Raw genomic sequence first — 18,279 nt, forward strand, 5'->3', positions numbered from 1 at the left:
GTGAACCACTCGGAGCTGGCGGTACTAATACGCTCCATAATAAGAGAGGAGATAGGGGCTGCTTTCGAGAAATTCCAGCCGCAGCTTGATGCTTTAAAGGGAGAACTTGACTCATGTTGTCAGAAGCTCGGTGATATGGAGGAGGGGATAACCGACATGGATTGTAGGGTTGCTATACTCGAAACCGCAAATGGCAATCTAATGAAGGAAAGCAAAGAGTTCAAAGACAAAATAGAGAGGATGGAGATTCAAAGCAGAAAGTTTAATCTACGTGTGATTGGACTGAAAACGGACATTGAGAAGAGCGATCCCATTGCCTTTGTGACAAACTTTTTAAAGGAGGTGTTCGGAAGTGAGCTCTCATGTGAACCGGCAGTCGAGATTGCATACAGGATTGGGCAGGGGACTGATTTGAGACCCAGACCTATGATTGTCACTATGCAGAGATATCAAGCTAAGGAAGCTATCTTGAAGCTGGCAAGAAGCAAGGGAGAGATTATTTTCCGTGACATGCGAGTGAAGATATTTCCTGATATTACTCCGGATGTTGCCAGGAAGAGAGCCCTATTCAATGACGTCAGGATGAAGCTGCGCAAGGCTGAGGTGAGGCATGGGCTATTGTTCCCCGCAACGCTCATCGTAACCTTCAATGGACAAACCAAACTTTATCGGGACTGTAGTGAAGCTGAGCATTTCTATAAAACAGTGATAAGCCCGGTTTCAGTTCAAACCAGAAATGAAGGTGGGAAATGACTGATTGACATCACCAGATAGATGGTATGATTATACATATAGGAGAAGAAATTAATTGTATTATGAAAATGGAAATTGTTGCAGTTTTGGTGATCTCCACAATTGTTTTATTTTCTTGTGGGCCAATATTCACTGGTCTATGAGTTATCTACTCATTTATTTGAAGTTATTTACTTCATCATCTGCGAGTATGAATTTATGTTTATTAGATTTTGAATAGAGACAAATTTCAACTTGTCTCTATTGTTGTTTATTCTTCCTAAAATGTAATTGTGATGTATTGATTAGATCTAGTGTTGCGAGACATTACCATGAATATATTTCATACTATTATTTAAAATGTTCGGGAGCTACCGTGAAGCTCGTCTAATTGAGCGAGTGAGTATGCACATTTATAGCAATCTATGTGCAGATAAATGTTGGGTTATGTATGTGATGGTGTGTGTGGTTGAAATTGTGTTACATGTATGTTTTAGTTCAGCTCTCATTTTGATAGGAAGTGAAAAAGAGATAACATTTAAATTGCCATCTTAATGTTGAATAAGTTACCAAGTAAAGGGTTTAAATTGGCTCACATAAATATATGTAGTTTAAGAAATAAAGTGTCTGAGATAGAGGAAATATTATCATGTGGTATTCATTTGTTAGCAATATCTGAAACTCACTTAGATGACACATTTAATGACGCTGCTGTGGATATTGATGGATATAGAATATTTAGAAAGGACAGGAATGCAGATGGAGGTGGGGTGGCAGTATACATTCAAAAGCAAATACCAGCTAAAGTGAGATATGATTTGATGTCTGCTGATATTGAAGTACTTTGGTTGCAAATTAATTTACCTCACTTGAAACCTTTGTTGGTAGGATGTTGTTACAGACCTCCAAATGCAAACTTAATTTATTTAGACAAATTATGTGAAATGTTAGACAAAGTTTGTGATCTTGACAGAGAGATTTATTTTATCGGAGATTTAAATATTGACTGGAATATGTTGCACTGTGCCCTTAAAAACAAGCTGCAGACAATAATTAATACATGTAACTTGGTACAAATGGTGACTAAACCTACTAGGATATGCATCAAGAAAGATGGGTCAAAAAGTGCAACTTGTATTGATCATATATTTACTAATTTTAGCCATGTATGTTCTCAGGCAATATCAATTCCAGTAGGGTGTTCTGATCATAATTTAATAATTATCGTGAGAAAGACAAAGGTGCCAAAAGCTGGACCAAAAGTCATTGTGAGGAGATCAATGAAATATTTTAGTGAAGAGTCATTTATCCAGGATGTTCAAATGATATGTTGGAAACATGTTTTTGAGAAAGTCGATCCAGATGATGCTCTTGATGTCTTCAATTTGTTATTCATGCAGGTGATTGATAAACATGCTCCACTTAGAAAACAGACTGTAAGGAACTTTAGAGCACCCTGGTTAGATGAGGAATTAAGGGATCTAATGAAACAAAGAGATGATGCAAAAAATGTAGCTCTCTCATCAAGTTATGAGTCAGACGGGCACATTTATAGAAGGTTAAGGAATTATGTTACAGCATTAAATAAAAAGAAAAAACAGTTGTATTATGGAAATAAAATTAAAGAGATAAAGGATGACAAGAAAAAACTGTGGAGCTTAGTGAATGGCATGATGGGCCGTAAGCCGAAATCCACCTCAACATATCTTGAGGTGGATGGGACATTTTTGACGAAACCAGTACAAATTGCTAATCATCTGAATGATTATTTTCTTGATAAAGTAAAACATTTGAGGATAAATATGAATCAAACTATAAATAGTAACTCCACATTTCTAATACAGGATTTAATTATGAAAAATAAGAAGTGTACATTTAAAATAGAAAAAGTGACAATTACAGATGTTGAATGTCTACTAGGTAAATGTAATGATAAACCACCAGGAGTGGATAATTTAGTTGGTACATTTCTTAGATATGTTGCTAATTTTGTTGCAGAGCCCATCTGTCATATTATAAATTTGAGTATTGATAAATGTATTTGCCCACAGGCATGGAAAATAGCAAAAATTATTCCACTTGCAAAAAATCCAGCTGGACCATTTTCTGGTACAAATAGCCGTCCAATAAGTTTATTACCAGCATTAGCAAAGATAATGGAGAGAATAATTTTCAATCAAATACAAAAATACTTTGAAGGTAACAAACTTAATACTGTGTATCAACATGCTTATAGACCTGGCCATTCCACATGCACCGCTTTAACACAAATGACAGATGACTGGAAGGGCGAACTAGATAATAGGAAGTTAGTGGGTGCAGTACTACTCGATTTTAGTTCTGCTTTTGATGTCATTGACCATTCTTTGTTGTTACACAAGCTGGAACAATATGGTTTTCATTTGGAAACGCTGAAGTGGTTAGAAAGTTACCTGACAAATCGAAGTCAAACTGTTTTTTTTAATGGAAGTCTCTCAAAGATGAAAAAGTCACCTGTGGAGTACCTCAGGGTAGTTGTTTGGGACCACTTTTATTTTCTATTTTTACAAATGACCTACCATTAGTGTTAGAAAAAGCTAAAATTGTAATGTATGCAGATGACTCAACAATATATTATGCAGCATCAACTACAAGAGAGTTGACAAATGTTATGAATAAAGATCTACTACTGATATCAGAGTGGGTCATAAATAATAAGTTGGTACTTAATGCGGAAAAACAAAATCGTTATTAATAGGATCAAATCATCAGTTAAAAGGTGAACCAAAATTGCAACTACATTTAAACCATATTGAAATTGAACAGGTCAAGGAGACAAAATTGCTAGGTATAACCCTGGATCATAAATTATCTTGGTCTAAACAAATTGATAATGTTGTATGTAAAATGGGAAGGGGTGTGTCACTTGTAAAAAGAATTGTAAAATATTTGCCTATGGATGTCAGTAGACAAGTTTTGGATGCTTTGGTTCTGTCGCAGCTTGATTATTGTTTGGTTATATGGTCTAGTGCTGCTGAAAAAGATTTAAACAAACTACAAGTAGCACAAAATAAGGCAGCACGATGTGCACTGCAGTGCTCCTACAGAACCAGAGTCACTGAAATGCTGGAGACACTGAAATGGTTAACTGTCAGACAGAGGTCAACTTATATTTTATTGAATTTTGTCAGAAATATTACAGTGACTCACTCACCAGATATATTATCACAAAGATTTATAGCGCAATATGCACAACATAACTATCAAACACGACATACAATAGAAGGAAGGTTTGTATTACCTAAATCTAAATCAAATATGGGACAGAAAACAGTCATGTACAGAGCCATGATCAGCTGGAACTCTTTACCGGTTCACATCATTCAGGAAAATTCTCAAGTACATTTCAAATGGTTGCTAAAAAATTATTTAAGTATTACAAAGTAAATTTGAACTGTGCCTGTGGCTATGTATGCATATATTATTATGTACACTTATTTGTATTTACTTTTGTTTGGCCTTAGGATGGCGATAATTGAATGACCATTTTAGTTTCACTTCATTTCACTGTAAATAGCATGAAATTATGAGCTGTTTTGTTTTGTTTTAATTTTGTTGTATGTTTATGTATGTTTTGAGTGTGTGAGGACCCCAGGAAGAATAGCCAATGCTCATGCTAGTGCTAATGGAGATCCTAATAAAGACATAAGACATAAAGGGTCTTTCCTTTGCGAGGAGGACAAGGCCTGATGGAGGAGCCCATGCTTGGCATAGCTGACACCAACTGCACAGGCCTAGTCTGTCACGTTATTTGACTAAATATGTTAACTTATACATTTAATAGGTTTACACCTTCTGTCCATATGTGCTTTTTATTTAAAACATTTTTGATTAACTTTTGGTTCACATTTCAATAAATTGTATTTGTATTTGCACTCCTTTTGTCCATTATTCTTACTGAAAATGTTAGATTACACATTCACATCTGACTGAAGATTGGCCCCATTTATTTGTGACGTTGCAAACTCTGCGGTACAAGGCACAGGTGTTGTGAAGCTCATAAAGTGAGGTGAATAGAAATAATCAGCTGATGGAGTGTAGATGTGGAAATAGGTGCATTTGATCAGACTATGTTTTTCGTGACACTTTATAAGCCTTACAATAACAACACCTTCTCTGAGGTGCAGCGTCACAAACAAATGATGGCCCTGATAGACTACAAATATTCGGTGTGCAGATCTTTGTTTTCACAATAAAAGTAGTTTCTTAGTGAATGTCCTGTACTGATTTTAAAATCTCATAACATCAGCTTTTAATGTTCCTCTTGGATGTTCTTCTGGACCCTCGGAGAAGGAGAAAATGGTGAGTCGTGTCTTTCAGGCATGTCCTTTCCTAACAAAAATGACAGGAAACATAAAACATATTATTGCAGAACAAGTGTGTTATAAAAGTGTGATATAATTATTTTGTAATTGTAATTTTTTTTTATTTCAACAGTGAGCTACAAAGACAATCAGAATATGAATGAACAGTATGAAGTTCATAAACATTGAAATATATTTTATTATCAAAATAATATTTAACTGTTATCAAAACTTGTGTATTGGCAAAAGTCGGTACTGTAGCTTTAAGGCACCAAATAGCGCGACTCTCCTTCTGTTTTAGTTTACACAGCAAAGCCATGCAGAGCACATCGTAGCTCAGTTCTATGCCACAGATCATTTTGTTTTAATCCTTGGAGTAGAAGTCTTTAAGTATACAAATGTACCTGTGTGCCAAGTGATGTGTTCCAAAAATGTGGTTTAATTGATTGTGTGGTTTCAATGTTTAAGATAAGCTAAGCTAACTAGCTGCTAAGCTAACGGACATATACTGCACCCTATTTGCATTATGTTGCACATGTATTATTTCAATTGTGTAACTTGTGTTGTATTTTTCTGTTTATTCTTGCAGTTTTAAAATGTCAAGCCTCAGTAAATGGTCAACTCAACAACTGTCTTCTGAGTCTTTGTTCAACACACTCTCACTCCATAATGGTCCAGGAGCGACGTTTGGTCAGGGTCCCGTGTTGTGCAGTTGTGAAGCTCCTAGGCTCCTTCAGCTTCATAAAGGGACGCAAATAGCTTTCAACTGATTGCAATGTATTCCCATCTGCGGCGGGATTTGACGCTCATGGAAGCACGGCATTCGTTTGTGTCGGCTGCCCTTAAAGGCAATGTGAGCGTTCATTCCCATTGGATAACGGAGAATTGTACACCCGGAAGTAAGTATTCCCCTTACTGTCGATTGATTTTACAGTGATATCTGCACTACTCATCGACTAAAAAACACCAGATTATCCTTGTTAATTACACAACATTGATTGGTTTAAATTGTGTGCAATGCTTTGTATTTTTCCCCTTCGATTCGGAGAAACAAATATTTTTTCGGAGTAAAGGATGGCAGAAGACACTATACACTACCCAGAATCCCCAGCTATCGTTTAGGACTACACCATGTGCTCTGTTTGACAAACCCCGTTTTTTTTCACCATTCATTCCAATGGCTGGAGTGGAGTCTATGTCACATGATCTTCAAATTTCTCCCTGCAGAAAAAAAAAACATGGCCGAACTTCGTTTTATTCTCGGTGGAAAATGCCTATTTTAAAGTTAGTTTGGCCATCAAAATGCGTTTTGATGTCATTTGATGCGAGAAATATGAGTTGTTATTTCAGATTATGTGTGCAGTGGATGTACATGATCTTTAGTTTGCTAGTTATTACGAAGATTACTTCAGGAAATTAGTATTAGTTTAACAAAATCTGCACTGCAAGAGGTGTTAATCCAATAGTGGAAAAGCTTCCTTATGCTACGTTCACACTGGACGCGATGCGAATATTCGCTTCGCTCTAAGAGCTCGAGTTTCACCACGGCTGCCAGCTGTGTTTACTCGCATCATTAAAAAAAGTTGCGCTGGCTCGGGAGCTACAACTACAACAAAATGAACATATTTTACCGTGATTAAATTGTAATACACATTTCTAAATTATGCCGACGTAACAACATACTGATACCGGTTAGTAAAAACCATGAATTAATGCTTGACAAGTCTGCAGACAAGACGGCAGGCGAAAAACCTTTTAAAATGCTTGTTTTCTGAATGGAGATTGGGTCGACCAGGCTAAGCTAACGTTGTATATGCTCACTCCACACTCATAACAACGGCCTACAGACATAAATAAACCAGCGACTGTATTCGCCATGACACAGACAGTCTGTGGTTTGTTCTTGTTTAACTTTTGTACAGTTTCTGAACAGATATGAGGAGCTGTGATCTCTGTGTGCTAACTGCTAACAGCTAATGGCTGATGTTTTCTGGTTGAACGTCAGTGACGGCAGGCTGAGATCCTCACCGCTGATTGGCTTCCGCGAGAACGCGTCACGTGAATTTGACGCCCGAGTTGAACAAATTGAACTCTCGCGTTTGACGCGGCCCCCTTCAATCGCGTGATTTTGCGCCGCGTCCACCGCTTCATGCGCGCTGTTGAGAGCTTCATAGTATGTTGAATACTTAAAACGAAAGTTAGTTATAATCAAATATAATCAATTATATTCTTGTATAACCCACAATGAAAATGCTTCATATTTTAGGTTTTTCTATATTTACAGCATAAACAAAACAAAGTGGTTTGATAAGTTGAGTGTAAGACTTATAATGATTTATGCCCTACTCTCTGATAAGAGAGTAGGCAGGTTCTTTCCTCTCCTCTCACAGCAGGGAGGGGGGCTCCGGATTTAAGGAGAAACACATTGAGGCCTAAAAAAGGTGGTTATGTCATAGCCATAGAATATGTCTTGTCATGTTTTGTTTTTTACACAAACTTGGGAAGGTGTGTCTTATGCCATAGCCAATAGAAGATGTTGGTTGGGTATAGAGGAGGTGTTTGTGGGGTTTCTATCTGGTTTTTTGAGCATAAAAAGACTGGCTTTTTTGGATTTCGGGGGGGAGAGAGGGGGAAACCCCTGGTATACTCTCTCTCCGGTAAGCTCTGGCCCTCAGAGCTGGGTTAGATGGCTCTCGGTAAGGTATACCTGGAAGACGTTGTTCGGACGTATAGGAATCTTATGACTATTTAGATATACCTGGAAGACGTTGTTCGGACGTACAGGAATCTTATGACTATTTAGATATACCTGGAAGACGTTGTTCGGACGTACAGGAATCTTATGACTATTTAGATATACCTGGAAGACGTTGTTCGGACGCACAGGAATCTTATGAATAACACTATTTAGATCTACCTGGAAGACGTTATTAGAAACGTACAGGAATCTTATGACTATTTAGATCGACCTGGAAGACGTTATTAGAAACGTACAGGAATCAAATGAATAACACTATTTAGGTATACCCGGAAGGCGTACGCACGGGAATAAAATGAATATGAATTAAGGTTTTAGATTAAAAATATAACCCCAGCATGATATGTTTTGTAAGATTATAATGTGTTAAAAGGTAAAGACTCTGTATTAGTTTGGACCTATTTTTCTTCAAATAAACTGATCTCACCTTTTGGATTGGGACAACTAAAAAGAAAATCTGTGCTCTCCTCTCCTGCTTCAAAGGTAAGACTGCACCCTGCCACACCCACTTAGGTAGGAACACACCTAATTTACTGATATCAAAATCCTTCGGGATCCCTTAAACAGATTAAAAAAGAGTTGTCTGAATAGAAACAGCAGTTAATTGAACCTGGTTCTTCGGGGAGTTAGTAGAGTTGAGATCTTGCTGACGTTGGTGGATCTGAGCCAAGCAGTAAACTTACATAGACTCAGTAACTTCGGTCAGGTCAATTAGTAGATCAGAGTAATTTACCGGAATAAATTATCAGGACCTCACCTACTCTAAACAGCGCCGTCGTAGCGAATTCGCGTCTGATCGTGTCTCTGCATTGACTTTACATGTAATCGCGCCACCCCCAAACGTCGCATGCAATGTTGCATGCAAGCATGCAACATTATAGTGGAGTCACTTGATGGGAAAACTAAAGCAGCACTCCCTCCTCTGTTGAAATGTAACAACTTGCCTGACGACAGGTCAGAGATTCCCACTCCAGAGATCACACAGTATTTTCCACACCTCAGGCAAGTGACTGACAAGATTCCTCCCCTCAACACCAATGCTCCTATTCTCCTTCTCCTCGGAAGAGACATTCTGCGTCTACATAAGGTGCGTGAACAGTGTAACGGGCCTCACGACTCACCCTACGCCCAGCGCCTTGACCTTGGCTGGGTCATAGTTGGAGAAATATTCCTGGATGGGACTCACAATTCAAACAATGTCAACGTCTACAAGACCCATGTCCTTCAAAATGGACGCCCATCCTTTCTTAAGCCGTGCACGAACAGCATTCAGGTGAAGGGGAGGTTAAATGGTCCAGCCAAGCATCATCTTCCAGCCCCATCTCACAGCCTGGAAAACGTCCTTAATGGAAGTTTAGATTGTATAGGAGAAAGTGTGTTTCGAAAAACACCTGATGATGACAAACCAGCCCTGTCTGTGGATGTATATGTGAGAGATATAACCATTTAGCTATTTAAAACACTTAAACAATATATGAAATTGAAAATAAAATGTGTGTAAAAAACTGTGCAGTTACAGTATTTCTTGGATAACCTTATATGGAAGTATCTCTATGATTTCTATATGTTAGGACTGGTGGTGGTCCTAGACTTGTTTTTGGTTTGACGGCCAGAAACCTCTTCCTGGAAGGCAGTCTCCAAAATGTTCAGTATAGATTTATAAACTTTGCCTTTGAGTTCTTGGCCGATAAACACATACAGCAGTGGATTCAGGCAACTGTTGAGAAAGGCCAGGCTGGTTGCTATAGGAACTCCAATGTTGATGACATGGACTAATATTTCACTTGATTGATTAGCCATGTGATTTACCAATGCAATTAAAGCCATGATGTGATAAGGAGCCCAGCACAGGAAAAAAGTGGTGATAACTGCAGCGATGATCTTAAAGGGGCGACTGGACTGGCTGACCAGGGTGCGGTTTCTTCTGAGACGATGGATTATCACAGCATAGCAGGAGACAATGACAGTGAAGGGGACAACGAATCCCAGGAGGAAGCGGGTGAGGGTCATGGCCTGATGACGAAACTGGCGCAGTTGATTCACAGATTTTGTTACACATTCATCAGAAAGAGCATAGTTGTAGTAGTATAGTAATTGATGATATCATCGTTGTTATATGATGTGCAGTGTCTCTGAAGATGTAGTATGGAGTGCTGAGAATCAGAGCCAGTACCCAAACACCCATGCTCACACAGGACGCCTTGCGTACACTTCGGTGGTTCTGGGCCCAGACGGGCCACACCACAGACACACATATGTCCACACTGATCACCATCAGGATGTAGACACTGGCAAACATGTTCAGAAAGCTTATAGTGCTGTTCAGCTTGCACATGAACTTGCCAAAAGGCCAGTGAAAATTCATAGCTGTGTACACGACACTCAGAGGCAGGAATGCTGTGAAGAGGAAGTCGGCCACAGCGAGGTTGAGGAACCGTGTTAACTGTTTTCTTCATCTTGAATCCGGATTCAAGATGAAGGCTGCAGGCTGCAGCACGTCTTTTTCTCCGGTCAGGTCGTGGAAGACCGGAAGCTGTGTGGTTCATAAAAACATGTTCTTACTCAATATCAAGCCACAGTTATTGCTTTTATTTTAAATCGTATAATTTCGGACTTTTGTTGACGTCTGTGAGGAAAATAAATGGGGCTCAGAGCCTCAGGATACTGAAATCTGTATTTTTAAAATCTTTTTTCCTTCTAATTTGTTATTCTTTTCAAAATAACACACTGTTATTTACTCACCAATAACACACAATTATCCTTGCTTTTATTTATTGGTTTAATTCCATGATCTCGGGCTTTTTTGGCGTCCGTCAGGAACTGAATTTCAAAATAAATATAACCGGAAACAGACGTAGGCATTTCGAGCGATTACCCAAGATCCTCAGCTATGGTTTAAGCTCGCTGATTGGATGTTTTAGCCGCAATGCATGCTGGGATTTGGTGTTTATATGATATGAAATCCGGAAAATATTTTAAAAGAATAAAATAATACTTAATTCCGAGTGCTCTTGCTTTTCTCTTTGAAAGTCATCACATAACGGCATTGTAATACACGGTTCGGCTGCATTACATATTACAGATCTGCCGTAGTTCTTTATTTATAGAGCCCTGATGAGAAAACCTTTGGAAAAACTGAAGAAATGCCGCTGAAACTGAATACTTGACGTGGATCATAAATATATCAACAATTAAACAACATCTTCAATTTCTCTTCACACAATACGTCTCCTTGCAGTATCAACACTAATTCGGCTGACTTTTACATTTGATCTAATTCATAGATAGGTTATATTTACACCATAACGGTGCACAGCTGATATAAAAGGACTGTAGTCTTTAAAGATATTACTGATTTTCTTTGAATGTAAGAATGTAAATACTGAGTCTGAAATAGTATAGCAATATGCTGTAAAATTATGTGAAAGCATGCATACAACTATACATCTTCAGATGTTGTACATACATAAGCCTACACTAATAATACAAAGTTATTATGGCTGTGTGTACCTTGTGTGCACCTCCTAGTGGTTAAAGCACGTTATTCAATTATTGTTTTTATGTGTTATATTTGATTACAAAAATATTAAGAGTACATAATTTCATAGGGGGAAAGTATAAATATAGAAATATAGAATATAAAAAATCAAGAAGATACTATAAGTGATCTCTACAATAAAACAGTTTAGTGCAGGATGTACAAAGATATTAATAGGAGGAGGTGCAAAACAGAAAAACTAATTAACCTTTATTTAAACATTAAATAACAGATTAAGGTCTTCTTTTAAATAAGAAAAAAACTTTGGGGGTATCTATCTACAGATAAATATTAAGCCTGACAAAGTACTTAACGTCTAATATATTGCTTTCCTGCAATGTTAAAGGGGAAAGGAAACACCAATTACAGTTATAATATTCCGGTAGTTTATTCATTTTACAATGGATATTGATCGTAATATTTATTGTACATGATATTACTCGCCAAAAGAAAATTAATTATCTGCTGGCCGGGTGGGGAATTCCGGGACCAGGCCGCTGCGGGGGAGTCCCAATATCCATACCGGAAGTCAACACAACGTAGCAGATATGGCAGCGATGGAGGAATTTTGCAATGAGATCGACGTTTTGAACGATGAATTTGACGATTCGTCGGGAGATTGATGTGGAAGCATCTACAGTTACCAGGCATCCCATGGCCTATGCTTATGAACCGATTCGGTCTAATAGAGTGGCATACGATCCGGAATAAAAATTAAAAAAAACCACAATGCTAACAGTGAGCCTCTGAATTAGCCCCGAGCGAAAAATGCTAACCTATTACTGCACCGAAAATCACTCCTAGCTCCCTTATTACCTATCCTAGCTGCACATCCAACACATCGTTTATGATCGCAAGGAGACACAGAATCTAACGGTGCCCACCGCAACACTGAAAGATACAAACTCGCGAGGTTATCAACAAAAACGTACATCAAAACAAGTGGCGCTAGGTACTAACATACGCCAGGCTAACGGCTTACCTTCCTCACTGTCTGGTCTAAACTGGTCTTCATGGCATTACAACGATAAAAACGATGATGTAGTTAATCCATAGGTTAATATCCAATGGGGCTGTGTCCCCTTTGAAATGTTCTGATAATCTATAAGCAATACAACTGCAATTCCGTTATCTGCTGTCCGCTCTGTGCTCCGTGCGCTCTGGGTCCTGCAATACCATCCATTGAACACCTAGTCCAGCAATACTAGCCTTTTTAGGGCTGTTTTCGACAGATGAGCGTATGTATGCCAGTTTAATTAGTTGAGCTATAGAACACCCCCAATTCTCTATTGTACGTCATAATAATAGCTACCATTTAGTTTGGACGCGATTGCGTTAATTAATAAGATCACACTGTGTCAGTAAATACATGTGTGAGCTAGTAATCTGGTAGTGCTGCAATATTTACCTCTTTCTCGGCAGCTGAATCAACTCGTTTGGTGGCTCGAACTTCACGTTTGTTGACACTGTCACGGCCCGTCCACACAGCGGCGTGCGTTGACGCTTCCCCATTCACTTTGCATGGGGTGACGTCACTTTTAGCCGAAATGCATCGTGGGAAGCGACGTGGAGCGTAGCTGGCGTGGCTCGCTGCAAAAGTTGAGCAATGTTCAACTTTTGACGCCTCGACAGAGGTGTCAGCCAATCGAATCATATGCCAGTACAAGTTCTAGCCAATCAAACCGCTGCTTGTGTGTCAGGGGCGGGAGATTCATGTGATTGGTTGTTGGTCGAGTTTCAGACACGCCCGCCGGCAAGCGTCAGCGCACGCCGCTGTGTGGACGGGCCGTCATTGTCTTGCGCGGCCGACGTGCTGGGATGGTCGGTGTTCCCGACTGCATACGTTGAGAAATCGAATATTGTGGGAACAGATCCTGGCTTCAAATCCGATGTTTTGTATTGAACCAGGCATCCAGACTGGACTTTGAGCAGCTTCTCATCCTTTAGTGGCAGCCTATGGAAATGTACTTCTTCCTTCTTCGTATAAAATCCATTTGTGCAGCCTGGGGCAATACAATAAACTCCTGACGACGACCGTTTTCTTGTAATGTAAACTACTGGTGCATTGCACGCCATGTTGTTTGTTATTGAGCTTTGGCCCAGGAAGCCGTACCCACTCAGTGACGACACTGGAAAAGTCCCGGAGCAATGGAAGCGCCCATGGTCATTAGGCACGTATTTCAAAAAGTAAATTCGCGTATCTCGATCGTTTACATTGGAAATAGACTAGATAAATACATTTCCTAATGGGAATATTGTCTCATGGAAAGCAGTTTGAAAAGTGTTTCCATTTCCCTTTAACTATGTTGAAGCACTTATTTTAACTGATATTATACATATTAATTATACTCTTATGTATGTAGATAGAATAAGAAATGTGCAGAATATGACAGTTTAATGGTGGAGGTACACACATATTGATATATGTCTTGTAATGCACTGTTGAGGAACCTGTGACCCAAGTTTTTCATTCATTGCATAACTACACCGTAGTTGTGTAAATGATATGTCAATAAACCTTTGAAAGTCTTGAAAGGGATGTGCAAAATAGCCATAATATACAGTCTTTAATTAACTATTAGTAGAGAATAACGAGTAATGAATATACTTTATTACTCGTTTCCATTCATGTCAATTGCAGATACATGTTTAGTCTTCTCAAGCACCAACTATCAAATATCTCTCCTGATTGTTGGCACTTGACAATCACCTTCCCTGAATTTTACTCAGCTGTAACTAAAGTCTGATTTAAGGGTTGTTTATATTTCACATAATTAATCAGAATCTGCAAAGTAACTCAAATAAATGCAGTGGAGTAAAAATACCAGGCTAACCTCTGAATTGTAGTGGAGTAGAATTACAAAGTAACAATGAGCTGTCATGTGGGTATATATTAATGCTGCGCATTATGGACACAAGCGATTTTCACCCATTTATTAATTATATGTTTTACATTTGATAACACCAATGTGTTTAATACTGGCAACTTCTAATTGTGGGAAAAACGAAAACGTTCAGTAGAGACGTCCCATAGAACATTTTGCGAAACACAATAGCCAGCATGTGTAGTTCTGGGGGGGTGTTAGATTCCAGTTTTGGATAGTCTGGCGTCGTTTCGTTCCATTTCACACAGCTGTTTGACGCTCTGCGTAACCTTACGGGGACTGTAGTCCTAAACGATAGCTGGGGATTATGGGTAGTGTAGTGTCTTCGGCCATCCTAAACTCAGAAATGTTGACAATCGCAATGATGCTCGAAATGTCCCTTATAGGCCTACGTCTGTTTCCGGTTATTTTTATTTTGAAATTCAGTTCCTGACGGACACCAAAAAAGCCCGAGATTATGGAATTAAACCAATAAATAAAAGCAAGGATAATTGTGTGTTATTGGTGAGTAAATAACAGTGTGTTATTTTGAAAAGAATAACAAATTAGAAGGAAACAAATATTTAAAAATACAGATTTCAGTATTCTGAGGCTCTGAGCCCCATTTATTTTCCTCACAGACAGCAACAAAGTCCGAAATTATACGATTTAAAATAAAAGCAATTATTGTGGCTTGATATTGAGTAAAAACATGTTTTTATGAACCACACAGCTTCCGGTCTTCCACGACCCGACCGGAGAAAAAGGTGCTGCAGCCTGCAGGCACGAAACACATTACCAGTAGAAATACATTGCTTTTAAAATCGTGCTGTGCAACACGAAAAAAAGGGGAAAATCGTGTTAAAAATCGTGTTGGTGAACACGAAATGCCGTGAGACTGGGTTGAGCTATGTGTGTGTAGCATGAAGGGGCTACAGATTTATTTTCGTTTTGTAACCCTCTTGTGTAAAATGACAAATACATTAGCTAAACCCAAACTTAGCTTTCATCAAAGATTCTTAATGAGAGGTTGAAAACCGTCTCTGCTTTCATGGAAACCCCAGAAACTGGTTGTGACGGCTGCTGTTCTTTACTGAATGGTTAGTATAATCCATGTAGGGTCCAATTATTTGTATTGGCCAGTGTTAGGTAAGTGCTGGTTTGTACCCTACATCTATGTTAAGCTGTTCAACGTTCTACTAACACTATTTTATGTAGTTATAATATAAGATAATACATTGAGAGAGCTGAGACAGGCTATACAAGCGTATCTGTTTGAATGTCCTTAAATTACAGTATTCCAAACAGCAGAACTTCTGTGTATGTGATGTGACTGACAACCTGACATGGTTTAGCCTTTTCCCACACCTATTACTTGCCTGATCAGCCTGCTCTCAGCTTTCTCATTTGTCTGTGTTGTATTGAAGCAGTGTCCTAAATGTAAAATGACTGACATTTTGTTTTAAGAACTGTTCACCTGTGGAGATTGCAGTGGCAAAGTGTTCCTGTGTAGCTGGAACAGCACTCTGCAACCACAATGTTGCACTGCTGTTCCAGACCGCACACTACTCCACACTCAACCTGGCTGCTGTACCCCCTGTCCTCAGCTGCACTGAAACAGAGCAGCGATGGCACAAGCCAAGAACCATGGTAAGTACAGTATGTGTTCACAACCAATCCACGGTTTAATGAGTATTTCCTTTGTGCCAAGAGCTGATTTAGTATGTTGCATCAACGACCTTTTCAATTAATTTGACAATTCTTTTGTGTAATTAATAGGGTGTGAAACCAGGCAGAGTGAGTGACATGGTGTTCATTTCCACTAAGCCAAAGCAGTTTACAGTTGCTGACGGTGTAAGGTAATATATATATTGTCCTAAGTAATTGTATGTAGCCTGCTACAACTTTCTGATTGTTGTCTGAGTGTAAAATTGTTCTTAAAGTCCTAATTATCATACACTGAATAAAAATATAAATGCAACACTTTTGTTTTTGCTCCCATTTTTCATGAGATGAACTCAAAGATCGAAAACATTTTCTATATACACAAAATAACCATTTATCTCAAATATTGTTCAAAAATCTGAAAAGAATCTGTGATAGTGAGCACTTCTCCTTTGCCGAGATAATCCATCCCACCTCACAGGTGTGGCATATCAAGATGCTGATTAGACAGCATAATTATTGCACAGGTGTGCCTTAGGCTGGCCACAATAAAAGGCCACTCTAAAACGTTCAGTTTTATCACACAGCACAATGCCACAGATGTCGCAAGTTTTGGCAGTACATCCAACCGGCCTCACACCCGCAGACCACGTGTAACCACACCAGCCCAGGACCTCCACATCCAGCATGTTCACCTCCAAAATCGTCTGAGACCAGCCACTCGGACAGCTGCTGCAACAATCGGTTTGCATAACCAAAGAATTTCTGCACAAACTGTCAGAAACTGTCTCAGGGAAGCTCATCTGCATGCTCGTCGTCCTCATCGGGGTCTCGACCTGACTCCGGTTTGTCGTCGTAACCGACTTGAGTGGGCAAATGCTCACATTCGATGGCGTCTGGCACGTTGGAGAGGTGTTCTCTTCACGGATGAATCCCGGTTTTCACTGTTCAGGGCAGATGGCAGACAGCGTGTGTGGCGTCAATCAATCAATCAATGTTTATTTATATAGCCCAATATCACAAATGTTACATTTGTCTCAGTGGTCTTCACAGTTTATACAGAATATCAGTATGACAATACGACACCCTCTGTCCTTAGACCCTCACATCGTACAAGGAAAAACTTCCAAAGAAAACCCAGTTTAAAGGGAAAAATGGGAGAAACCTCAGGGAGAGCAACAGAGGAGGGATCCCTCTCCCAGGACGGACAGACGTGCAATAGATGCCGTGTGTAAATTGAAAAGATAATACATTTGCAACATAGGTAGTCCAAATGTTTGGAAATGCATGTGTGTATAATAGGAAGATGAATCCACGAGGATATCCATCCAGGACCACAGCCACGACTCAAGATCCAGCGCTCGCGATCCAGGACACAGGACCGCAGGATCATCCATGACTCCGGATCCCAGCGTATATAGACACCAAAAAGAAAGACATTTGGGGAAGCTGGGTTAATCGGAACATGAGAGTACACAGGTATAGACAGAGAGAAGGAAGAAGTAAGATGTCCCCCGACAAACTAAGCCTATATCAGTAAAACTAGGGGCTGAATCTAATCAGCCCTAACTATAAGCTTTATCAAAAAGGAAGGTCTTAAGCGCACTCTTAAAAACGGATAGGGTGTCTGCCGCCCGAACACAAACTGGAAGCTGATTCCACAAATGTGGAGCTTGATAAGAAAAGGCTCTGGCTCCCATTGTACTTTTAGAGATTCTAGGAACAACCAACAACCCTGCATTCTTGGAACGCAATGCCCTAGTAGGACAGTAGGGTATAATGAGTTCTTTAAGGTAAGATGGCGCCTGCCCATTAAGGGCTTTGTAGGTGAGAAGAAGAATTTTAAATTCTATCCTGTGTTCTATAGGGAGCCAGTGTAAGGCAGCCAGAACAGGAGTAATGTGGTCCCTTTTCCTAACTCTGGTTAGTACACGAGCCGCAGCATTTTGAATCAGCTGAAGCGACTTGACTGACTTCTTGGTACTCTCTGATAATAAAGAGTTACAATAATCCAGCCTAGAAGTAACAAATGCATGGACTAGTGTCTCTGCATCGTTTTGAGGCAAGATATGCCTGATTTTTGCAATGTTACGTAGATGGAAGTAGGCGGTCCTTGAAATTGATTTTATGTGGGCATTAAAGGATAAATCCTGATCAAATATAACACCAAGATTCCTTATAGTCTCACTGGAGGCCAAATTAATGCCATCCATAGTTAGTATATCTTTAGATAATTTGTTTCGTAGATTCTTCGGGCCAAGTACAATAACTTCAGTTTTGGTCGTGTTTAACATCAAAAAGTTTAAGGTCATCCACGTTTTTAAGTCCTTAAGGCAGTCTTGAATTTTGTTTAGATGATTAATTTCATCAGGCTTGATT

At 39.3% G+C, this 18,279-nt stretch overlaps 1 protein-coding gene and 1 long non-coding RNA gene across 2 annotated transcripts in view; one reads left to right on the plus strand and one right to left on the minus strand.

The window, feature by feature from the left end:
* The window catches only part of LOC139435333 (uncharacterized), a 131,049-nt gene that overhangs the window by 54,130 nt on the left and 58,640 nt on the right, over positions 1-18,279 (plus strand). The gene's annotated exons all lie outside the window — the stretch shown is intronic.
* Positions 9,394-10,379, minus strand: LOC117460648 (chemerin-like receptor 1). Its single transcript, XM_071205767.1, is given in 3 exon segments — positions 9,394-9,883; positions 9,933-10,268; positions 10,270-10,379. Coding segments are annotated over 3 exon segments (936 nt in total).

This window comes from Pseudochaenichthys georgianus, chromosome 16, assembly GCF_902827115.2.
Source record: "Pseudochaenichthys georgianus chromosome 16, fPseGeo1.2, whole genome shotgun sequence".
NCBI lineage: Eukaryota > Metazoa > Chordata > Actinopteri > Perciformes > Channichthyidae > Pseudochaenichthys > Pseudochaenichthys georgianus.